Source organism: Pistacia vera, unplaced genomic scaffold, assembly GCF_008641045.1.
Source record: "Pistacia vera cultivar Batoury unplaced genomic scaffold, PisVer_v2 Contig345, whole genome shotgun sequence".
Lineage (NCBI taxonomy): Eukaryota > Viridiplantae > Streptophyta > Magnoliopsida > Sapindales > Anacardiaceae > Pistacia > Pistacia vera.
In genome coordinates, this window is record NW_022196163.1 from 223,377 (window position 1) to 248,552 (window position 25,176).

Consider the following 25,176-nt stretch of genomic DNA (forward strand, 5'->3'; position numbering starts at 1 on the left):
GGATCTCCGCCCACACCACACACACTTGTTTAGTTTTTCTAGCCTCACCTCAACCAATCTCGTATCTTGGTGATGATTTGGAAAAAAAATATTTCATGAAGAGAAAAGTTTTCTTTTATATGACTCCCCCTTTTCTGGTTCTTTCATTTCCTTTCAGTAGATCTAGAAATTGTTTATTATTGTTTGCATACTTTTGAATCTTCTATTTGTTTTGAGAAGGTTTTGCATGCATCAATTTTGGGTACACTTTAAAATCTAAGGTTTTTTTTTTTTTTTTTTTTTTTTTAATAGATATAGATATAATAAGTGCTTTTGTTTTCCATTTTTTTATACAACGAAAAGGATTGTTTTAGATATAAAGTAAAGTATGCATGTACACGATGTACATCATACTCTTGTTAAGACTGAATAAGAGATGAAAATGTTGTATTTGAAATATTATTTGTGAATTAATCACATAGAAAAATTATTACTTCTTTATTGGTAATCAAATTTTATATTTTCTCTATTTTCTTAATAGTAAAACAATTTGAAAGCTTTAATTTTATTTTTGTTCTTTAAATTAAATGGCCTTGTACTGTTATATATGTTTTTATTACTCAGATCGAGGTATTAGTTTCCATTCTGCCTGTTAAATATATTAATATATGCTTGATTATAACCATTTCAAATTCTCTCTTGCAATAACACTATATTTATTTATTTGCATGTTGATTTACCTGGTTATTTTGTCTCTTTATATTTCAGCTATGACTGTCAAGTCCCCAGTGGATGCTCTAGCTACAGTCAGGACTCGGCATGATCGTATCGACCTCGTCCTTACCGACCTCCACATGCCTGAAATGAACGGCATAGAACTGCAAAGACAAATCGAGGAAGAATTTAAACATTTGCCTGTCATTAGTTAGTACCATTTTGATTGAAAAGTTTTATACTTTTTTTATTATATTGTAAGTGTTATGTTTAATTAATTAACATGAATATTTCTTAATTTATCAATTGCAGTAATGTCCTCAGATGACAGAGAGAGTGTCATACTGGAGAGCTTAGCCAGTGGAGCTGTGTTTTACATAGTGAAACCAATCAACCCAGATGATCTGAAAAATGTGTGGCAATATGCCATTACATCTAAGAAAGGTAAATCTCTGTACATTGAGGACATTGGAAGCATCCAATTCGGAGGATCCTTAGCTCATGAGGATATTAGTTCAGCATCATCTGTCAACGAAGAAAGGCATGTAAAAAAGAAAGATCACAAGAGAAAGGCTATCAAAAAGGGTAAGGACTACATGGAAGGAGAAAACTCCGTTGCTCCAAAGAAGGCCAAGGTGGTTTGGACAAATTCTCTTCACAATCGTTTTTTGCAAGCCATAAAGCTTATAAGCCTAGAAAGTAAGTTTATATTATTTGTTACTTGTAATAATAATGTTGTCATTCTCTTGTTACTTCTTTTGATTAATGAATAATATTTTTATTGTTTGTGATCTTCTGTTCTGTGAAATTCATGCAGAGGCTGTCCCCAAGAAAATTCTTGAGTGCATGAATGTGCCAGGCTTAACTAGAGAAAATGTCGCTAGCCATTTGCAGGTTTGCTCATAATTACTACATAAATTTCACCTTCCTAATTAATTGAGTTGTAATTAAACATGCCCCCGTAATTGGCATATATTATATATGGTTATTGCACTAAAATATAAAGTTTTGTTATCTCAATACAGTTAAATATATAATAATATATATAATAATAATATAATAATAATAATAATGATAATATATATATATATATATGTACACTTTACAATTTCTTAATGGAGTTTTATTTTGAATTGGTTGGTTGAGATGATCCTATATGACTTATACAACTGATTTACATTGAAAAAAAACACAAGTTAGGTTCAATCTCAATAATTAAATGAAATAATTTTTGAAAATTTACTTCAAATAATGGTAGTATATGTGCTGTGAATTTTGCAGAAGTACCGACTCTTCCTGAAACGAGTTGCAGAGAAAGGCATTATTGTTACAACTAAGAACTTCTCCAGTAGGAACGTTATGTCCAGTACTTTTGCAAAATCAGGGCAATCCTCGTTGCAGCTTAAACATGCTCAACAAGACAATAAACAATTCCAAGGAAGGCAGCCAACCAGAACTTCATTTCAACTAGCAGGTTATGGAGGCAGTACCTCAGCTCTTAATGGTGGCAACATTGGTTCAAGGCAAGGTTATGTGTCTCAACTCGGTTTGCAGCTGGGAAATGAAGCTAATCTTTATCAACCAAATTTTGGAACCACAAATCCTCTCGGTCAGGCAAATCTCCCCACTTTTGGAATGGGATCAAATGACTTTGGAAACAATTTGTTTTCCCTTGGAGGCATGCCCGGTGGTCTTCTGAATGGCACCAATCCAATGCAAATGTATCCTCAACAGTCTCAGGCAAGGCCAGATATGAATTTTGGAACTCCAGGAATTATCAACCTTCCTCCAAATTATGCTGGGATGTCAATAACTGATGATATGGAGCTCTCTCCAATTGGCCAAATGGCACTCGATGGTAATTTTCTGAATGCTGGTTGTGGCTTGATCAATCCGGCTCACAATGACAATATGAATATTGGCCCAGCGGGAAGTGCTACATTTGGTTATTTCCCTCCTGGAGAGTCTTCTTCTACAGAGTTTGATCGTGCAAATTACCCATTCCAACCAGCATTTGCCAGTGTTAATCAACAAGAAAGCACTCCAATCCTGCCACCACTGCAACAATATGGTCTCGGCCGCAACAATGGACAAAATAATTTTACTTCTGATTTGATGAATAATGCTTCTGTGTTTGGTAATCCACAGCAACTCAGGGAAGGCAACATTTCTGACATTCTGTCTGGGACAACAAACTGTCTATTTCCGTATCAGGTGAGTAAATTTTATTATAATCTTGCTTAATATCAATTTAATTATATTTTTAGCAAACCAATTAGCTTTCACCCAAATTCTTTATTTTCTTATTGACAACAAGTTTTGATATGTATAGCAACAAGGGAGTGAAGGTGGCCCGAACCCTAACTTTCCTACCAGGTCAAATTTTGCTGAAATGAATCCTCCAGGCAATTTATCCTTGAACCTGGACTTTTCTAGCGCATTTGGTGTTGAAGAAAATGATCCTCGCCTTAATAATGAACCAACTCTTGATCAGGCATGGCTAATTCTTCCTTCATTTTGTTATAAATAATAGAAGCAATATTTCCAGATTTTTTTTATAAAACAAAATTACTTCTAATTAAGTTTATATATCTTATGCAGCTTCAGGAGATTGAAGAAGCTATGAACCCAGACTTGGAGAATGGGAACAATCCAATGGATGACTACTTCCCAATGTTTAATGAAAACCTTGACCAGGCAAGTCTAGTTCTCACTTCATATCAATCTTTACTTCCATTCATGTAACCCTAACCCACTGGTTTTTATATTACTGTAGCAACAAGGAAACGAAGGCCAGGTCAACTCTGAGCTAAATTACCTGTTAATGGACACTGCCCTTTCAGGAAATCAGGTATGTCCACAATTTTTAACCTCAAATTAATGGCTTCAATTTAACTTAAGTTTCAGAGTTTTTGGAAACTTTTCTTAAAGAAAATGTGTTTGGTTCTCACTGCAGGAATGGGACGAGTTCTTGAACTCTTTGTTTAAAGATCACCCATTCTGAGAGAATGATCGCCAATCTGGGAAGGATCTAAATCCAGTCATGGATAAACTTCTATCAGCTTCTATGGATTGGATTCAGTTCAATTTCTAGTTTTCTTAAGTAGTAGTTCTTGGTTTTTGTCATTGCGTTTGAGTATAAGCTTTTAATTGCTAATAAATTAAGCGGGAGACTTTTTAAATAATTATATTTTATCTTTGTCTTGTTGGCTTTTGCCATTGCGTTTGAGTATAAACTTTGAAGTTTTAATTGCTAATAAATTAAGAGACTTTTTAAATAATTATATTTTATCTTTGTCTTGTTAATTTTAATTATAAGTTGTGTGCTAAAATCTCTTCTCCTACTCCTAGACTCTAATTTTTTTTTTTTAATAAAATCTTTTTGTGAATTTGAATTTATTTCTACCACGACTTGCCGTTTGAGTTTATTTATGAGTTAAAGACTTTTGCCCACCCAAATAACGGTTTAATAATACTTTTTTTATCCATAGACATTTAAAATACCATTTTACTACTCAAATTCATACTTTGGCAGCGAACAAAAAGTAACCTCAGTCCAAACTACTACGGCTTTTGAAGAAGGGATGCCGATGAGTGTTTTGGTAATGGAAAGTTGGATTTTGGTGGTTGGGATTGATCAAAATTTAACTTAAGATCTAGGAGCAGTTGTGCAAACCCTAATCGCTCGATTGCCGAAGATTGACAGAGTCAGCAATAGTAGGGTTTGAGGGGTTTTGGTGAGTGATGATTGGGGAAGAGAATTGTGGTGGTATGGGGTCGTAATGATGCCAGAATCGGAAACAAAATAATAATATGAATAGTAAAGTGGTATTTTAAAAATTTGTGGGTGGAAAAACTTTTAACTTTTAATTGCTAATAAATTAAGCGGGAGACTTTTTAAATAATTATATTTTATCTTTTTCTTGTTAATTTTAGTTATAAGTTGTGTGCTAAAATCTCTTCTCCTACTCCTAGACTCTAATTTTTTTTTTTTTTTTATAAAATGTTTTTGTGAATTTGAATTTATTTCTACCACGACTTGCCGTTTGAGTTTATTTATGAGTTAAAGACTTTTGTCCACCCAAATAACGGTTTAATAATACTTTTTTCATCCATAAACATTTAAAATAACATTTTACTACTTAAATTCATATTTCGGGAGGGAACAAAAAGTAACTTCAATCCAAACTACTAGGGCTTTTGAAGAAGGGATGCCGATGAGTGTTTTGGTGGTGGAAAGTTGGATTTTGGTGGTTGGGATTGATCAAAATTTAACTTAAGATCTAGGAGCAGTTGTGCAAACCCTAATCGCTCGATTACCGAAGATTGACAAAGTCAGCAATAGTAAGATTTGAGGGGTTTTGGTGAGTGATGATTGGGGAAGAGAATTATGGTGGTATGGGGTCGTAATGATGCTAGAATCGGAAACAAAATAATAATATGAATAGTAAAGTGGTATTTTAAAAATTTGTGGGTGGAAAAGTATCATTAAGCCATTATTTGGGTGGGAAAAAGTCGTTTACTTTTTATTTACCTGTCAACTCACACAGTAGTGGATCCAAAACTTTCTATTAGAGTGGGCTAAAATAAAAAATAATTATACATTAGTATTTCTATTAGAGTGGGCCAAAATCCAGAAATTATACATATTAATTTTTTTTTTTTTTTTTAAATGGCCCACCCTCAGCAAGTATTGGATCCACCCAAACTTCTTGGCTTTGATTCTCTTTATAGCATGACTAGTCATTTAGTTTTGTGAAAGATAGGCCATCAGTTTGAATTTCGATGCACGATTGGTTGTTCAAGGTCTTAAATTCTTACATTACAAACTTTATGATTTGTCTTTAAACCACTTTCACTACAACTTCTCTCTAGTTGCTAACTGTTTATATGTCCTCCATTTTGGTCTTTAAATTTCTTTCTTTCCTTTTTAAAAGTTTGAGACTATCAATACCAAATTATTGTCTGGTATTCAACTTTTAACGAAATTAAACATAAATAAACTTAAATAAATATTAACCCATCAATATTTGCATTAAAAAAAAAAAGTATAATATAATTTTGTTTTGGGTAACCAGAAATTGTATTAAAGAATGAAGAAATATAGCCTAACAAGGGAAAAAAAGATCCCTTAGGGAAGAACCTTGGACAAACCCCAAATGTTCAAACTACACGAAGGAACCACCGATAAACAATCCCAAAAATCTCAGGATGCACACAACAAGGAAACACTAAACAGACCTTGCTCCACAAATAGGAAGGTTAGCATATAATCATATATATCCTATCTATCTTCCACCCAAAAAGAACCCCACAGGGCAATAAAAAAAAGCAACCTTCGGCCACCCCCAATCATCAATACAATCCTTCCAACACACAAAGCAGGGAGTGGGGACATGGGAGATTTGATGACCAAAATAAGCAGTTTCCAGCATGGTCAGATCTCCCAGTTTCAACCAACAAAGGGTCAACCAAAACAGACCCTCTCTGAACGCCACACAGCTCATCCAACAAATAGCATAAAGCAAAAAAGAACAACAGGAGTGGAGACATTTTTCGGCCTGAACAGCACAAACACACTAAGATAAACCAGCCAAAATGAGGAGGCCGCAATAAGCTAGCAAATTACAGCGACCCATAATCCAAAAAAACTCCCCAGAGGAAATCCCAATCATCATCCAGTACAAAGGCCTGCCATGCCAAGCTCATAGGAACACCATTCCTCCAAATAACATGCCATAAACTGCATAGCCTAGACAGCTTAGCTATGCACCAGCAAAAACCCAACAAAAGAAAAACTAAAACCTACCATCCTCAAATCAATAACCACGATAACCATTTCGAACATAATAAAATTTGTAAGCCTGATATTATTTTAACTTAAAATAGTTCATATTTGATTGGAGTTAGAATTGAAAATAGGCTACGAGATGTTGATTATTAATAAGAATAAAAATTATTTTTAACCCCTAAACATTGTGTAACTAAAAGAAAACAAATAAAATAATAAATACAAAGACTATAGAACAAATAAATGAAATTAGACCAACATGATCCATCCCCTCGTTGAGCCAAAGCCCATAAATAAAAGCTAAGCCTATATATATATATATATATATGTAGTTTTTTTCTTTTTTTGGTTGTTAAATCCAGAACTCTTACCAATTAGAAAAATATTATTTCTTGCAATAAAATAGGAATTACTGTCCATCGTCCCCAACTTTCCTTCTCAAATCCCAATTGTTTTGAATGTCAAAAGTAGCCGTTGCAAAATCTCTCAAGACCTTTCACTACAAATACGAAAATCTAATAGAAAGATACTAGAACAAAAAGAAAATATCTTCCTAAATATTTTGTTCTGAGGATCTTTGTGGGTAAAGATTTATTATTAGATTTATCTGAGAAATAGATCAATGATGCCTGGTGGTGGTCGCTGTGCAGCTTGCAAATATCTGCGAAGAAGGTGCCCTTCAGATTGCATTTTCTCTCTTTATTTTCCAGCCAATGATCCTCAAAGATTTGCTTGTGTTCACAAAATCTATGGTGCCAGCAATGTCGCAAAGATGCTGCAGGTACTATTTAATTAATGAATCAAATGATATTTCAGCCATATGGGTACTTTTCATACTGGCTTTTCATTGTTTTGACGCTATCACTTAGTACTGCTGCTTCTGCTTTTATGTACTGCTGCTTCTGCTTTTATGTCTGCATTATTTTGCGCATTTTTTCTTTTGTTTTTTACTGGGTTTCCGTGTCTTGCTACTGCTACGGTCTGGGAAAAGTAAAATCTTATTTTCATTTTAAAAATAATAATCATTTAACTTTAAGTCCATCGAGAATTAATGTCATTATGTGTATGAACATATACATTCTGATAATATTGAGATTACTAGATGCTTTGCTTTTGAGGTTCATTATTTTGATTAAATGTTCAGCAACTTCCAGCAAATCTACGAGCGGAAGCAGCAGATTCGTTGAGTTTCGAGGCACGACATCGAGTTGAAGACCCTGTTTATGGTTGTGTTGGAATTATTCATCGTCTTCATCAACAAATACAAAACGCAGAGACCCAATTAGCTAAGACTCAAGCTCAACTTTTCGGTTTCATCAACACAATAATAGATTAATTGAAACCTTCAAAATCTAGCTAGTTTCAAAATTACTGTCTTGCCATTGTATCAATGTGGTTTATCTTTCAATCACAGTAATCAAGTTCTTTTCAAGACCTTTCTTCATACTTTCTCATATTCTTTTATTTTATTTTGAACATTCTTGTGTCCTGGACATAATTCAATCTTGACTGGAATTTGGGTTTATCCTATTTAGGAACTCGGCCAGTCGGTTGAACAGTGACCCGGAGCCTTTATTGGGTCAGTTTTCTCTTTTTTTTTTTTTATAAAACTTATTTTTTTTTATTTTTTCTTAAACTAAATTGTAAATATAAATAATACATATCCAAATAAAAATTAAATATTCATATATATCAATTGATCACTACTAACAAAACATTAAAAAATTATTATTTTTTATTTAATATATAATATATAATATTATTAGTTTTTTATTTAATATATAATATTTATTTTTATTTAATATAATATATATTTTAAATTCAAAAAACCGGTTTCAGTTAACCGCTTTTTATTTTTTCCCGAACCGGTAACCAAACCGAAAATTTAGTTTTTTGAATTTTTCAAACCATAACCGAACCGTTAACCAGTTTTCTGGTTCGGTTCAGTTTTTATTTTTTTTTTAACACCCCTAGGCAACGGCGTCGATTTTCGGTGAGTAAATCGACCGAAAATTGCAAAACAACGTCATTGGAAAAAGCCCTCTGTCGCTAGTGATTAGGGAGGTGAACGGGGGAGGAGTGAGATGAGTTTGGGTCAGGAGACTTAGGAGAGTGTTTTTATGGTGATAGGGAGTGTTGTCATTGCCGGAAACATGCCTTATTTGCCTATGCCGACAGTGGTGTTTGGGGTGTTTTTGTAAAATTTCAAACCTACAAGGACTTACATAATTTTTAGGGGTATCTTTGTTAGATTTTAAACTTTAGACACCGGTTTAACCGATGGCCTCAAACTGATCAAACTGCTCGACCTGGGCCTAGTGGCTTGGGTAGGTCACTGCACAGGTTGGGTTTCTAATCACTACAATTTTGTACCAAAAGGGATGGGCTTATTAGAGAAAACGTGGGTCCAAATAATAACCCCATCTTTAGATTTCTCAATAAGAAAATATTTAGTGGATAATAGTGAATCCAAGCCCAAAGAGTAGGCCCGGTTCTATGACTGAAGATACAACCTGCCCTGTTGTTTCAAAAATCAAAATCACATTCCTAATGATCAATTCAAGTTTTTAATGCATATTTTTTTCTTAATTTTTATTTTTCCTCTTGGTTGGATTGGATGAATTTATCACGTCAAACGACATATAGCACCCCATAAACTTTATTTAATATTAGACATCGTATTTGAAACACTTATAAAATTGACAATTATGATGAAAATTTAGAATATATATTGAAATTCTTAAATTCTGCTTGTGATTTTAATATTTATTGATGAATTATCTAAATGATTCCATCACTCAAAATATTCATATGACTTTCATAATTTATTATTCGTTTTGACATATATATATATATATGTCGATATCTTTTAACTTTAATTGAGACACAGATTTTCAACCGTAGATATTTGTAATTTAATGGATGAGAAATAGTTTAGAGGTATCTATTTTGTTTGGCACTTAAGCAATTTCTATACCCATTGGATTGTATTGAATCCATGATTAAAATTTTATTAAGTTATATCTTATAAGTGTAGTGTTGAAATTTTATTTTGTATTTTGAAACACATTATACGCACGTTGTACTTTATTACCTTGTATAGTTGTATTATACCTTATTAGTCATTACCTTGAATGTAAAAAATTGAATAAATGCAATTAAGATGTAATTTTCCTGTACAATTTATAAAAGAAAAGGCTACAATTGTAAATATCAATAGAGGCAGGGGTATCTCTCAGTCGGGCTGCATATATCAACGTCATCTTCTTTTATTTGTTGACTTACTTTTTGTTGGCCGTTTCAAAAATATCTCTGAAGACTGTTTGGGTTAGGTTTCGAAGCTCGATTCACAGCTTTCAATCGCCGCTCTTACAGGTAAGAACAAACTATTAGAGGACTTTATATCCTTGTAACTGAGATTTTCTCTTGAAATTTCTTCTTTTGTGTTTGGTTCTTGGTGAAATTACGAGAGAAAGTTGAAAAATCTGCTGATTTGGAGATTTAGCTTTTATTTTCTCTTCTTTATCGAGCTTTTGTGTAACTAAGCGTCAGGTTTTGCACAGATCTGTGGTTTACTTTTTCTCTTACGATAGATCTGAGGTTTATTTTTTCTTTTACGATAGATCTGAATCTCATTATTTGTTTGACCAGATCTTGGTTAATTTTGATATGTTTTAGATCTGACTGTGATGTTATTGATATTTACTTTGATAACACATATTTGCAGAGGATTGTTTAATTCATAATTCATATTTTGTTTTCTTTTATTATATACAGAAATGCTTCAAAACCTGGGAATATTTGTACCTTTTTTTTTTCTTTTTTCTTTTTTTTTCGCTTTTTTACTCGTAAGTACATATTGAAAGCATGTACATAAAGGAGCTATGTCTTGATAGAATTTTATCTCATATGTAGACCCTCAGTTATACGTGTGGTTTTAAGCTGTGCTTATCGTGGAGAGTGGTAGAAAATAATGTGAAAGAATTTTCAATATTTTATAATGTTTAATGGGTTGAGCGTGAGGTTAGATAAAAAAGGAATTGAAAAACTGAACTACTTTCGTCTTCTTGGGTTGCAAAGGCTGCTAAGGATTTTCTCTTGATACATTGTTTATTACAAGTTCGTCCATGGCCATTTCGATTAAGGTTGTTATTCTGTTTTCCGTGAAGTGATTCTTATTAATTTTGTGGCTGTTGTAGTCTTACTTTTTTTCTTCGTTGAGCTATTGGAAATAAAATGTTGGTTAGTGATCAACAGATTCTTATTCCGTATTTGTTTTATGCTTTTAAAATTCTGGTAAGGCACATGTAAATGGTACAAAGATACAAATTTTGATGATGCCTATACAATTAGAATTGGATGTTTCTTGCTGTTTTCTTGTAAATGAAGTCCAAGATTTGGTAAAAGTTTTCGCTTTTTAGTGGCCTAATTGTGTTTATTTATTGGCATATGTTAAGAAAGCATTTAAAATTTATCATAAAGTCAATATGAGAATTGCTTTTTAGTAGACTGAATGCGATAATTGAATCTTCATAATACTTGCACAATTTGTTATTTGAAGTCCATGTTTGTTTTATATTATTTTTATCTCTCTTCACAAGTAGTGAATTTTTTTTCTTTTTGTGCCCAAGTATGATGAGGCCTATATTCTGTGGAAACTTTGAGTATGATGCGCGCCAATCTGATCTGGAACGACTTTTCAGAAGATATGGCAAAGTTGATAGAGTGGATATGAAGTCTGGTAAGTAGTCTCTTTATGTTCTTTTATTTACTATTGCATCCATTTAGTTGGTTTGTGTAATGGTTTTGATGGCAATTGTTGGCACTATGTAAAATTTGCTTCAAAATTTTATTCTTCAGTTAGATTTTTGATCAACTGGGCTCAGTCACTCCATACTTCTTTTATTGTAGATGCATAAATGAGTGTATAAATGATTGTTAGCGATTAACTTGAATTGCCTTAACTAACAACAGTCAATGTTCAGTTCCAGGAATTTTACATGATTGAATTTCTTTATAAATAGTAAGTTGAAATATTTATTTACTATCTTCATGTTAATGATTTAGTCTGGCATTTGAATTTAGTTTATCCTTCAAATTAAGAAATGAAGGAAGGGCAGAATGGTGTGAATTGGATGTTGTATGGAGTGGACTTTCGCTATTATTATGCATTCTATAGGCAGATGCTAATGAAATTAGTAGTTCATTTTCCACTTAGTGTGTTAGGTGAATTTGTTCATCGTACTGCAATTAAAATTACCTATATGCTTGTACTCTGTCATAGTATTCTGTATATGAAAGGATGTAGATAATTCGGTACCACACACAAAATAAAAAAGGCAGTTAAATCCAGCATTGACAAGGCACTTCAATCGGTCCAATTCACTGTCCATGAAGATGGCAGCTCCTCATGTTACGTGGTTGTCAGCAATACTTCAGAATACGTGACTCAGAAACAGCATCCATCCCTTGTTGAGTTCCAGTGGGGGTTTGAGGATATGTTTGAGAGAGAAAAACATCTTTTTTGAAACATAAACCCCCATTCTCAACATTTTCTTTGGCGCAGGATTTTCTTGGGATATCCATACTCCCGGCTAATGGATGCACTCTTCAGAATTCCATTTCCTGCCTGTGACGAGCTTCCTCTTCTTGTTCTCAGGAAGAGTCACTCTCATCTGCAATGGCACAACCATACCACATTTTTCTCATTGCCTTTTCATTCCTCATGACTTTTGCCCAGCCTTCAATTTCAGACATGTTTCAACGTAGAAACATTGCCGACCTCACAGCAGAGGCATCAGAATAGATGGAGAAGGCTCTCTATATTCATTGACCTACCATGAGACATCCACTTTTGGAATCTTGTTCCTTGACATCACTTAGTTCATCACACAAGGTCTGTTACTACTTTTGCTGGTCAGTTAGTTTATAGATTTCACGGAGGTTGCCAAATTTTTATTCTAAGGTAGGACTTAGGTGGTTTGTATGATGCTGAAAGGAGAAAATGCCATCTCATATTGAAGATTCCTTTTATGGGAGGATTCTTAACTTTTTCTTCAAGATGTATAAAAGTTATGACATTTATTCAACTTTTACACTGTTGCATTTAGGGTTTGCTTTTATTTATATGGAAGATGAGAGAGATGCAGAAGATGCCATTCGAGGGCTTGATCGGACTGAGTTTGGACGCAAGGGTCGCAGACTTCGTGTTGAATGGACAAAGGTACAACATTTTTTGTAGGTTGGATAAATGACTTTGTCATTCATCTTATTTCAACTTTTATTATGATTACTTAAACACCTTAGAAGAGCTCTTTCATTTCTTTGTTGTAGCATGAACGTGGTATTAGAAGACCAGGCGGCGGTTCAAGAAGACCTTCTTCAAATACAAGACCATCAAAGACCTTGTTTGTCATCAATTTTGATCCATACCATACCCGGACTAGGGACTTGGAAAGGCACTTTGAGCCATATGGAAAGATAGTAAGTGTAAGGATCAGAAGGAATTTTGCATTTGTTCAATATGAAGCACAGGAGGATGCCACCAGAGCATTGGAAACTACAAATATGAGGTTGATCTTCATGAATTTTTTTTTTTTTTTTTTGGCTGTCTGTTTTGACCTTTATCATCTTATTTTTTTAATATCTTTTTACTCTATCTTAATGTTTTTATCTTGTGGTTTGCAGCAAGTTGATGGACCGAGTTATTTCAGTTGAGTATGCAGTTCGTGATGATGATGATCGGAGGAATGGACATAGTCCTGATAGGAGTCGCGACAGGTCACCTGATAGGGGCAGAAGGAGATCCCCAAGCCCTTACCGAAGAGAAAGGGGAAGCCCTGATTATGGTCGTGGCTCTAGCCGCAGTCCTTATCGGAGAGAAAGGGCAAGCCCTGATTATGGTCGTGTTCGCAGCCCAAGTCCCTATAGGAGAGATCGTCGCAGCCCTGATTATGGACGGGGTACTAGCCGTAGTCCTTATAAAAAAGAGAGTGGTGCTGATCATGGCCGTGGCCCTAGCCGTAGTCCTTACCGAAGAGAGAGAGGTAGCCCTGAAAATGGCCATGGATCTAGTCGCAGTCCATATCGGAGAGAGAAGCCAAGCCCTGACAATGTTCGTGGACCCAGCCGCAGTCCATATGGAAGAGAGAGGTCTAGTCCTGACAATGGTCGTCAAGGCAGTGGAAGTCCCTATGGAAGAGAAGGTAGCCCTGACAATGGTCGTGGCCCTAGCCCAAATTCTATGCCTGAAGCTAGGGACAGCCCCAATTATGGTGGAGCTGATAGCCCCGACAATGACAGATACCGCAGGTTATTTTCTTCCACTTGATTTTTTTTTTTTTTTTTCTTTTTAAATCTTTTTTCTAAAACTTATTTTGTGTGCATTTTACTTGATGTTAATTTGTTATGCAGTCGCTCACCCCCGGCTGATGACTGAAGATGATCTTTGATTGCCTCATTGTCGGATAGCAGTAGCAGTTGTATGGAATTTGTTCCCGTTTAAACTCTGATGTGTACTGCCCTCTTATGACGACTGTGCAGAAGTTAAATCATAATTTTCTGCACGTGAACCCGTGATGTAGTTTAGTTCTTAGTTTAGTATTTCTGTTTTAGCGCAAAACCAAATGGATCTTTAATTTCTGTCAATGAACAATTGAGACCCGTTATGGAGTATGTGATTCATGTGTTTCCCTGATTGTGCTTTTGATTTTCGAATTAGGCAGGCTCTATTATTTTTATGCAAGTACTATAAGTAGTTGCAGCAGCACCAAGGTTTATGGTATCTATATTAGCTTAGACTTGAGAATCAACTTTATATATTATTGGATCTTTACTCATTCACTCTGGTATGGTATCATTAGGGCTATAAATGAGCCGAGTCAAGTTTTAGACTTATCGAGTCGAGCTTGGCTCGTTTGCTATAGGATCAAGCTCGAGTTTGAGCTCAAGCCTATCGAGTCAGAAAAAAGGGACCGAACTCGAGCTCGATCGAGTTCAAGTATACTCGACTTCATCTTCATCATTTGCATCTTTATCTCCAATATCTTCATCATTTGCATCTTTATCTCCAATATCTTCATCCTTTTCTTCGTTTTTATCTCCATCATCGTCTCATCTTTATCTTCATCTTTGTTTTCATCTTCATCATAGTCTTCATGTCATCTTCATCTTCGTTTTCATCTCATCTTCATCTTGCAGAGCATCATGAGTTACGTAGACTTACGTTACTTTCATCTCCATCTTCATCTTCATCTTTGTCTTTATCTTCTTCCTCAACACAACCATTGTGTTGATTTTGATTTTTGATTATGAATATTTGCAAGAACAAATTTAGGGGTTAGGGTTTGTCGATTTGGGATATCTAATTTGGAGGTTTAATTTTGTGTTTTAGAAAAAATTACATGAGGTTAAATGTCGTTTTTACAAATCTTTAAAACTAAATAATATAGATAATACTTCAGTCCCCATAGTTTATAAAATATAACAAATGGAACCCTATTTAGCCTAGTCACATTAGGCTCGCGAGCCTACGAGCCAAACCTCCCCCTGTTCGTACTCAGCTCATTTTATATAACGAGTTTGAGTCGAGTTGACTCGGCTAACCACGAGCCAAGTCATAAAGGTGCTTCAGATGAGCCGACTCGAGTCTTGTCTCATAGCCCTAGGTATCATCATTGAATTTAAGGGGAATTTGAGATGAAAAGATTTTGGTAACCAATTTCGAACACAAACAAAACTTGAAATCTAATGATGGAGAGAAAGATGTGGCTTTTGTCAAAAAAACAAGAGGAATAGAATAGTTTTGTTCATGGTTATTAGTATCTTACGATACGCGATATATATCCTACGATACAATTCGATATAGGTCGCCAACGATACGTATCCTAAACCTTTTGATACATTGTTATGTATTTTACGATACGATACGTATCTATTTGTATCTTTAAAAATATCGATACAAGTCAATACAACTTCATTAATTTGGGTCAAAGACCCAAAAAAAATTCTGATCGAATCCGAGTCACTGAACACCAGTTAACTAAAACCTATCCAAATTTACCCATTTTACATAGAGAAAGTGAATAGGAACATGTGTTACCTATTTTGCATGATAATAATAATACAAGTGGAGATATAGATATTGACATTGATCTTGGAAACGATATGAATGAATGGTTGAGAGGAAATAATATAGATTCTTAATTTTATGATTAATTTTGATATACTATAATTTAAAGCCAATAATACCATAAAATTCTTTAATTAATCTTTGGGATGATATTAATTTTTAGAAATTTTTTATTATTTTATTAATTTTTTTGAAAAAAATGTATCCTACGATACTATATGATACGTGATACACGATTCAAAAAATTAGGTTTTCGATACATGATACGATACGCGATTTGACAACCATGGTTCTATTTATGGTTTTTAGTATCCTACGATATGCGATACGTATCCTGCGATACGTATCCTACGATACGATTCAATATAGGTCGTTAACGATACGTATCAGAGATTGTATCCTAAATTTTTCGATATGTTGATATGTATCCTACGATATGATATGTATCGGTTCGTATTCTTAAAAATATCGATACAAATCGATAAGACTTTATTAACCAAAAAAAAAAAAATTTCGGATCGAGTTTTGGTCACCCAACCCGATTCACTAAATCCCGTCCAAATTTACTCATTTTGCATGGAGAAAGTGAAGAGGAAGATATGTTGTCTATTTTACATGATAATAATAACACAAGTGAAAATATAAATATTGATATTGATCTTGAAAATAATATGAATGGTTAAGAGGAAATTATATAAATTCTTAATTTTGATTATGTAATACCATAATTTAAAGCCAATAATATCACAAAATTCGTTAATTAATCTAGGGGATGATATTAATTTTTAATTTAATTTTATTTTATTTTAAAAAGCGTATCTTACGATATGATACGATACACGATTCGAAAAATTAAGTTTTTAATACACGATACGATACGATACGCGATTTGACAACTATAGTTTTGTTATGATTATGGTTGTCAAATCACGTACCGTATTGTGTATCAAAAACCTAATTTTTTGAATCGTGTATCGCGTATCGTATTGTATCGCAGGATACGTCTTTTTTAAAAAATAAAATAAAATTTATCTAAAAAATTAATATCATCTCCAAGATTAATTAAAGAATTTTGTGATATTATTGGTTTTAAATTATGGTTTTACATAATCAAAATTAAGAATTTATATCATTTCCTTTCAACCATTCATATCATTTCCAAGATTAATAAAGTCGTATCGATTGGTATTGATATTTTTAAGGATATAAATCGATACGTATCGTATCGTAGGATACATATCAACATATCAAAAGATTTATGATATACTCTCTGATATATATTGTTGATAACCTGTATTGAATCGTATTATATGATACGAATATCGTATAGTAGAATTATGACTGGAAAAGAAAAAGCTTTAATAAATTGCATTTGGATTGGGCCTCAGTGGACCAAAGATAGCGCTTGTGGAAATCCAAAATTAGTATCCATGATGAGACCTGTGAGGATTAATTTTTCTCCAAGCTTGGGAGGTTCAATATGAACAGTATGAAGGGAGATTTCGAGGCTGAATTTAAAAATACAAGTAACTCATCTTGTATAACAAAAAAAAAAAAAAAAAAAATTAACTAGAACAAATAATTATGTGGGCGTATTGGGATGTTATAATTTTAAGTATAAAGAAGCAAGTTGCGGCATCAATACGATATTCTGCTTCTTATCCATATAAAAATCCTATGGTCAGGTTTGCCTTAACTGCTCTCTGCCTAATTTTATCCGACACTTAAAAAGCAGCCCCCCCACAAGTGGAAGCATTTGCTTTCTCAGACACTTGCGTTACGTAACGTTACGTAATACAATACGATAACATCTACTTTTAAAATACGCATGGAGAGCGCGTATTTATCCCATTCTGGAAAGGAGCGTGATATGCTTTAGGTAAAATATCAGGAAACCGATAATGACATGATCAAGTATCAACCCCACTTACATCAATCAAACCCCAAACTTGTCATGTAAAAGGAAACACAGGTAATTGTTTTCCGCCGACGATGTGCAGGTTATCGGACCAAACAGACACGCGTCACCTCCTTAAAATATATATTATATTGTTGATATTTTTATTGAATATTAAATTAAAAATAGAAAAGTTAGATTTTCTAAAATAAAATAAATAAGAAGAGTCTGTTCTGAAAAGAAAAAAAAAATCAAAGACAAATGTGGTTTGAGGTTTCTAGACAGCTTTCATTCAAACACAAAAACCGACATTAGCTTTAATCAGAATTTAATTAGATAAATAAAATGCTTACATACACATGTGACAATATCGTTTATGTCGTTGGCAAGACACATGAAACTTGGTTGATAAATAAAATCATGTGATCAATTGAATTTTGTATATAGTACAAAATAAGGGTCCCATACTTGAGACTTTAGATGTTAATAACTAGAAATTTTTTATCACGTGATTTAACTATTTTTCACGAAATACAAAAAAGAATTTATATGCACGTTGAATTTATAAATTTGAATATGTTGTAAAATGTGTCCATCCACCGCCTTAACATGTGACAGTGAAGGGAAGGCACAAATACTCTCCCATCCCTTTCATTTGAGATCAATCTAGTTAATTCCAATTTTGAGGAACAATCCCATCTCCCAATTCCCTCATTTTGGTCCACTGTTATTTACTTTATTTATTTTACCTTTTTTAAGTTATTACTTAATAGTACCACTAAAGTTACAATACGTTATCAGCACAAAGAACTTAACAAATGTAATGTTGCACTCCCATTGAAATATGAACTTCAAAACTGAGACATCGATATCTAGTAATGGTAAAGACATTTGTATAATAGACAATGCAACAACGCATAATATCCTTTAGGATATAAAATATTTCTCAGGTTTGACCTTTACTGAGGTTAAAATAAACACTATATTAGGATCTGCAAACATAATTGAGGGCTCCGAAAGAGCAACACTCGTGTTACCAGTGGAATTAAATTAAGTATCCATAATGATTTATATTCTAGCAAATCTAGAAAAAATTTGCTTAGTTTCAAAGATATACGACTCAATGGATACTGCATTGAAACTTTAAGTGAAAATGATGGACATTTTCTATGCATCACTCCTAATATTTCATGCCAAAAGTATGTATTGGAGAATCTCCCTGCTTTCTCATCAGGATTATATTACACATTCCTGAAGAATGTTGAAATCTATGCAGTTATGAACTTGAAGTTCACTGATCCTGAACTTTTTAAAATTTGGCACAACCGTCTTGGTCACCCAGGATCGACTATGATGCGTAGAATCATAGAAAACTTACATGGGCACCCATTAATGAGCCTGAAGATTCTGTTACCTAATGAGAGTGCTTGTATTGCTTGCTCACAAGGCAAATTAGCACTTAAGCCATCTATCACTAAAGTTGGTGTAAAATCCCCATCATTCTTACAAAGAATTCAATGGGACATATGTAGACCTATTTATCCACCAAGTGAACCTTTTCGCTACTTTATGGTACTGATTAACGCGTCAGCACGATAGTCACATATTTGTCTACTATCTACCCGCAATATTGCCTTTACTAGATTGTTGGCACAAATTATCAGATTACGGGCACACTTTCCAGATTACCCAATTAAAGCAATCTATCTAGACAATGCAGGTGAGTTTACCTCAAAGACATTTGATGACTATTGTACAACAATGGGAATTGATGTTGAGTACTCAGTACCACATGTACATACCCAAAATGGTATGCAGAGTCATCTATAAAGAGTATTCAATTAATTGCAAGAACTTTATTATTACGTATGTAATTACCGACATCTGCTTAGGCTCATGCTATTTTACGTGATGCGGCATTAATTCGCCTAAGACCACTGCATATCATTAATACTCTCTAATACAACTTGTATTTGGACATCAGCCTAATATATCCCATTTAAGAACTTTTGGTTGTGTTGTGCAAGTTCCAATTACACCCCCTCAAAGCACCAAAATGGACCCCCAACGTCGTTTGGGTATATATGTTGGCTATGACTCACCATCTATCATCAGATATCTTGAACCCTTGATGGCCGATCTGTTTACCATACGTTCTGCAGATTGTCATTTTGATGAGACAACATTCCCATCTTTAGGGAAAAAGGTAAAGCCTCCTGAAGTAAGGCTTAAACTTTCCCGTAAAGTGAATTCTATGTCTCATTTAAATCCTCGCACATCTTAATTTGAAATTGAAGTGCAAAGAATAACACATTTGCAAAATATTGCCAACCAAATGCCTGATGCATTTACAGATGCAGCAAAAATAATGAGATCATACATTCATGTTGTTAATACACCGACAAGGATTGATTTTTCCAATGAACAATCCATACGGGTAGCAATCAATTCATCTATTATACGCCAGAAGCGTGACAGATTGGTTGGAGCCAAGATACTGTTTCTAGGAAACGAAAGACACAGAACCAAATAGGTGCCAAAAATGACAGTAGTGGAATAATAGATAATTCCACAACTTCTAAACTAACTCTAAAAGAGCTAATAGTCCTTGAACATATACAAACCCCTAAAGAGGAATAAATCCCTGAAGGAATGCAAGAACATAGAAATGAAGAAATTTCTACAAACTATGCTCATAGTAAAGAAATGTGGAATTGTGAAGCAACTATTGTCGATAACATATTTTCATACGCAGTAGCTACTGAAATTATGAATGATTAGTTTGAGCCACGGTCTGTTGATGAATGTTGAAAAAGACATGATTGACCAAAATGGGAAGAGGCAATTCAAGCAAAATTAACCTCCTTAGTAAAACATAATGTATTTGGACATGTAGTCCAAACGCCTGAAAACATGAAACTTGTAGGATATAAGTGGGTATTCACAAGGAAACAAAATAAGAAAAATGAGATTGTTAGGTATAAGGCTAGACTAGTGTGAAGGTTTCCTGTAGAGATCCGGAATTAACTTTGATGAAACATATCCGCCAGTGATGGATGCGATCACATTTTGATACTTGATTAGTTTATCAGTCTCAGAAAAACTTGATATGCGTTTCATGGACGTTGTCACTGCACATTTGTATGGTACACTAGATATTGATATTTATATGAAAATCCTTTAAGGATTCAAAGTGTCAAAAGCAAATAAAAGGAACATTGTAAACCCCGCGTTATTATTCCGATGCCCTAAGGTATGAAATTTACCGTTTAAGTAATTTTTTTTTTTTTTTTGAATGGAAGAGTAAATGGTCATTTACATGTTTTTCGAGATGTGGCCATTATAAAGTGTAAGGGGTGAGTCATTGAAGATAAATAGGGTAGAATGGGTCATAAAGTTGATTGATATGGTTAAATGACGTAAACGGTAACCAAGGGTATAATGGTCTTTTCATACAAATCCATATGAAATAAGTATCCATAAAAGTGCACTAAGGGTAAGTTAGTCATTCACCTATGAGATTGCTTGATTGTTAAGTGTTTTAAAGAGTCAATGGCATTAAATGAGTGCTATTTTGATGTTGGGTTGGAAATTATATAAACGCCCCTAATGAAAAATTTATGCCAATGACCCTTATATCTAACTTTTATTGACCAATCACATTAGGGCAACAAGGGAATAATATTACAAGGTTTAAAGAGAGAGAGTAGCGGCCTTGTACCCCCAACATATCATTTCTTCTTCTTCATCTCTCAAATCCACCATAAAAGCCACTAATCCAAGCATTTATTCTCAAATTTTCATAGGATTTCAAGTTGATTTTCAAAGGAGATCACCATCCACACTTAAAGACCTTTAATTTCAGGGTTAAGGTGAGTTTCAAACCCTAGTTTTTCTGATCTTTTAGTTAAAAGAGAAATTCATAAGTGGTTATGGGTGTAGGTAGAAAGGGGGACCTTTGGAGCTAAAGAGGAGTGTCCTTGTGCTTTGAATACTAAGATAAGGAAAAAATCCCCCTTATGACTACAATGTGAACACCTAGGGTTTAGGAACTTACATTATATGTTAATATGAGTGTGATGCTATATTTTGGTTATGGATGTTTAAATGGGTGTGTTGATTGGTGTATGTGTGCATATGGAGGATGATGTCAAATTAAGATTGATTTGTAGTGGCGATGTTTTGGCACTTTTTGGTTCTGTAAAAGGGAGGTTTTTATGGCCTTTATACCTATAATGACTGGCAAATGATGTGAATGTGCAAATGAAGGTGACATGGTGGTAAAATGAATAGAATTCGGATTTGGCTTTTTAGGACTTATACTGTACATGCTTCACTGAATCGGTCATAACTGAAAGTTAGAAGTCCGATTGAGTTGATTCTGAAGTGTTAAAAATTGGAGAAATATACCTAAAAACTTATGTTTAGCCAAAAATCAATTCGAATTGGAAGATAAGGGAAAAATTGCTTGAAAAGTGACAAACTATATAGCATCTACCTTCTCATGGAAATTCCCATTTGTTTCTAATTCTAATAAACCCGGAATAATCTTGCTACTGAAATCCTTGTATTATCAGAAATTGAATAGAATTAAGTTAAGAAGTTTAGTAGGAGAATATAGTATGATTGAGTATGGGAGATGTTAGTCCTATGTTTGCATCATAATGGTAATGCATATGGTTATGTGTTGTCTTATGAAAAATTGATGAAATGTTAAAGAATGAATTCACTGAGTCTCTGAGGTATAAACCAAAATCAGAGAATGGAATTCTTATGGAAACCATGAGTCCTTTGAGGGGACGACCAAGAACAAAGGTAATGGTTCAAATGAATCCGATCGGAAACAAAGACTAATGAAACCATCAAGTATAAAGACAAAAGAAATAAGCATGTCATGTACATGAAGATTTCATAAGTCATATATGTTCTATGTTATATTATGTATGGTTTATGTTATGATTATGTTTATGAGAAAAGTCCAAAGTATGTGATATGTTTTATGAACTTGTTATGTCAAAGAATGAAGGTCATGCTTGGTAGGTAGGTAGGTCCTAAGTAATATACTTGTATATGAACCTTAAAGTTTATGAATGGCCATATTCCTTCTGAGTGATTAGCGCTCACCCCACGAAAGTTTTAAAATGTTCTTGCAGGTAAAGATTAAAGTGAAGCTGGAAGAGGATTCGAGGAACGTATGAGCATGAAGGGATGTTTTAATGATGACTATTGAATAGTTTTGCTAATATTTAGTGTAGTAATTATGTTCATATTTCATAATGTAGTAAATATGCCCATGTTCTATAATGGAGTAAATATGTTGTATTAATAAAGGAAATCAAATTACTAGTAAATTTTGTAAAAGTATATATGTTCTAGTAAGTATTACTATGGATTTCATAATTTACTCCAAGAAAGGAAACTATATTTTTTTTTGACTTATACAATGAATTTATTATAGTTTAGAAATTGAATTAATTAATAAATATAAATAAATATGTTTATAAACTACAAGTTTATTCTTTAAATAGGATTTTAAAATAAACTTCTTTCCTAGGCGTGCGTTTTCTAGGTTCTCAATAGCCAAGGGATACTTAGGAAATACCCGACTAGGGAGGGGTTTTACAAACATGTATTCAATAAAATTGCAAAGATCATTATATGGGTTGAAACAATCAGGATGAATGTGGTATAATCGTCTCAATGAATATCTGATGAAGGAAGGATACATCAATGATCTTGTATGCCTGTGTGTCTTTATAAAAAGGTCAAAATCAGGATTTGCAATTGTGACAGTATATGTCAATGACATGAACTTAATAGGGACTCCTAAAGAGGTTACAAAAGTTGCTAAGTACTTAAAAAGAGATTTTGGAATGAAGGATCTCGGGAAAACAAAGTATTCTCTCGGCCTGCAGATCAAGCATTGTTCAAATGGAGATTTGCTCCTTCAATCAAATTTTATTGAAAAGATCCTAAAGCGATTTAATATGGATAAATCTTACCCCTTAAGTACCCCAATGGTTGTTTGGTCTCTTGATCCTAAAAAGGATCAATTTCGTCCTAAAGAAGACGACAAAAAGATATTTCGTCATGAAGTACCATATCTAAATACAATAAGTGCATTATTATATTTGGCACAATGTACGAGACCAGGCATAGCATTTGCAGTGAATCTGTTGGCAAGATTTAGCCTTACACGACTTTACTGACATTGGAATGAGATCAAACATGTCTTTCGTTACCTCAGTGGAACAAAATACTTGGGATTGTTTTATCTAAGGAAATCAATTAATGATTCTAAATTAGTTGGCTATACACATGCTGGGTACCTTTCTAATTCTCACAAAGCCCGCTCGTAGACGGGATATGTTTTTACTTACAATGGTATTGTAATATCATGGCGCTCCACAAAACAAACATTGGTTGCCACTTCGTCCAATCACTCCGAGATTCTTACGCTTCATGAAGCTAATCGAGAATGCGTCTAGTTAAGATCTGTCATCCATCATATTGAAAGTACATGCAAATTTCCACGTACCTTAGATGCTCCCACAATTATAAATGAAGACAATACATCATGTATTGCTCAAGTCAAGAGAGGATATACGACAAAACCAAATATATTTCACCGAAGTTCTTTTACACTCATGAACTCCAGCAAAATCGTGAGATTGATGCCAGACAAATTCGCTTCAATGATAGTCTTGTAGATTTATTCACTAAGGCCTTATCGATATCAACATTTCAAATTTTAGTGTATAACATTGGTATGCGACGGCTCAATAAGTTACTAAATTAATTGTACCATTATGAGAGGGAGCATTGATTAAGATGAGCATCGATTGGGGGAGTTTTTTAGACAAGTATATTGTACTGTTTATTATACTGAACAATATATGTGCACTATACTCTTTTTTCTTTGATCAAGTTTTTTCCCACTGAGTTTTCCTGACATGATTTTTAATGAGGCAGTATGAAGCACGTCCAACTTCATGTTACAGTTTTATTATAGAGTTGTATTTTTTTACTTAGGTTTTTTCCCACTAGGTTTTTCTTGAGTAAAGTTAAATACAATGGTTTGATACCATAATGATTTTCCAAAAACCGTTAAATATACCATAAAATTATCGAATACCCAATATCGTATCTGTGTGATTATTAAAAACCCCTTTGTAAAAGTATTAAAAACTTCTCTATCATTTAATAGTTTTTGAAAAGTGTTGAGACACTTAACCCCTTAAATTCATAATAAATTTTTAGAAGAACCAAAATTTTAAAACAAAAACCTGAAATTCACAAAAGGAAAATTATATAATCAAACTTGGTGAAGTTTTGGCCTTTTTTTTTTCTTTTTTGAAAATTCTTGTTTTATTTTAAAATTTTCTTAATATTAGGTTGTTTTATTTTTTTTATGTTTCAATTTTATTTTTTTATTTTTTTTTTTGGGGGGGGGGGGGGGGGGGTTAAGTAGTATTTGGTTATTATTGTAGTAAAAGTCAATACAACCCTCTAATTTTAATTTTTAAACACCAATGATCCCAAAGGAAACAACTGGGGAGATGAGTGTGTATTTGAAACCTAGGGTCTAATGTAAATACGTCAAGTTGAGGAGTATAAATTATTGAGTAAATAAAAAAATTTTTGAACTGTATATAAATAATAAAA

At 33.5% G+C, this 25,176-nt stretch overlaps 3 protein-coding genes across 5 annotated transcripts; all 3 read left to right on the top strand.

Moving 5' to 3' along the window:
* Positions 1–749: 749 nt before the first annotated feature.
* LOC116138959 (two-component response regulator ARR2-like) lies at positions 750–3,697 on the top strand. Its single transcript, XM_031424634.1, has 8 exons — positions 750–903; positions 1,006–1,392; positions 1,511–1,587; positions 1,975–2,907; positions 3,026–3,187; positions 3,295–3,390; positions 3,470–3,544; positions 3,650–3,697. Exons 1-8 carry the CDS (start codon positions 750–752, stop codon positions 3,695–3,697), a joined length of 1,932 nt encoding a protein of 643 aa, XP_031280494.1.
* Positions 3,698–7,109: 3,412 nt separating this feature from the next.
* LOC116138960 (LOB domain-containing protein 24-like) lies at positions 7,110–7,820 on the top strand. The gene is made up of 2 exons (XM_031424635.1): positions 7,110–7,265; positions 7,629–7,820. Exons 1-2 carry the CDS (start codon positions 7,110–7,112, stop codon positions 7,818–7,820), a joined length of 348 nt encoding a protein of 115 aa, XP_031280495.1.
* Positions 7,821–10,044: 2,224 nt separating this feature from the next.
* LOC116138971 (serine/arginine-rich splicing factor RS40) lies at positions 10,045–14,200 on the top strand. Of its 3 annotated transcripts, none has more exons than XM_031424640.1 (6): positions 10,045–10,054; positions 11,116–11,225; positions 12,595–12,707; positions 12,818–13,056; positions 13,172–13,795; positions 13,898–14,200. In XM_031424640.1, the coding sequence occupies exons 2-6, from the start codon at positions 11,117–11,119 to the stop codon at positions 13,920–13,922; spliced, it is 1,110 nt and encodes a 369-aa protein (XP_031280500.1). In that variant the 5' UTR covers positions 10,045–10,054; position 11,116; the 3' UTR covers positions 13,923–14,200. The 3 variants fall into 3 exon arrangements, with proteins under 3 accessions (XP_031280500.1, XP_031280501.1, XP_031280502.1); XM_031424641.1 differs by lacking the exon at positions 10,045–10,054 and adding an exon at positions 11,769–12,380; XM_031424642.1 differs by lacking the exon at positions 10,045–10,054 and adding an exon at positions 12,051–12,380.
* The last annotated feature ends 10,976 nt before the right edge of the window (positions 14,201–25,176 follow it).

What these genes read in the sequence shown, in the direction of transcription:
- LOC116138960 (XM_031424635.1), top strand. Translation starts at nt 7,110, where the DNA reads ATGCCTGGTGGTGGTCGCTGTGCAGCTTGCAAATATCTGCGAAGAAGG. An exon ending in ATGTCGCAAAGATGCTGCAG is followed by an intron (nt 7,266 to 7,628) that starts GTACTATTTAAT and finishes TTAAATGTTCAG; the next exon opens with CAACTTCCAGCAAATCTACG.
- LOC116138971 (XM_031424640.1), top strand. Translation starts at nt 11,117, where the DNA reads ATGATGAGGCCTATATTCTGTGGAAACTTTGAGTATGATGCGCGCCAA. An exon ending in TAGAGTGGATATGAAGTCTG is followed by an intron (nt 11,226 to 12,594) that starts GTAAGTAGTCTC and finishes TGTTGCATTTAG; the next exon opens with GGTTTGCTTTTATTTATATG. An exon ending in GACAATGACAGATACCGCAG is followed by an intron (nt 13,796 to 13,897) that starts GTTATTTTCTTC and finishes TTTGTTATGCAG; the next exon opens with TCGCTCACCCCCGGCTGATG.
- LOC116138959 (XM_031424634.1), top strand. Translation starts at nt 750, where the DNA reads ATGACTGTCAAGTCCCCAGTGGATGCTCTAGCTACAGTCAGGACTCGG. An exon ending in ATGAACCAACTCTTGATCAG is followed by an intron (nt 3,188 to 3,294) that starts GCATGGCTAATT and finishes TATCTTATGCAG; the next exon opens with CTTCAGGAGATTGAAGAAGC. An exon ending in TTAATGAAAACCTTGACCAG is followed by an intron (nt 3,391 to 3,469) that starts GCAAGTCTAGTT and finishes ATATTACTGTAG; the next exon opens with CAACAAGGAAACGAAGGCCA.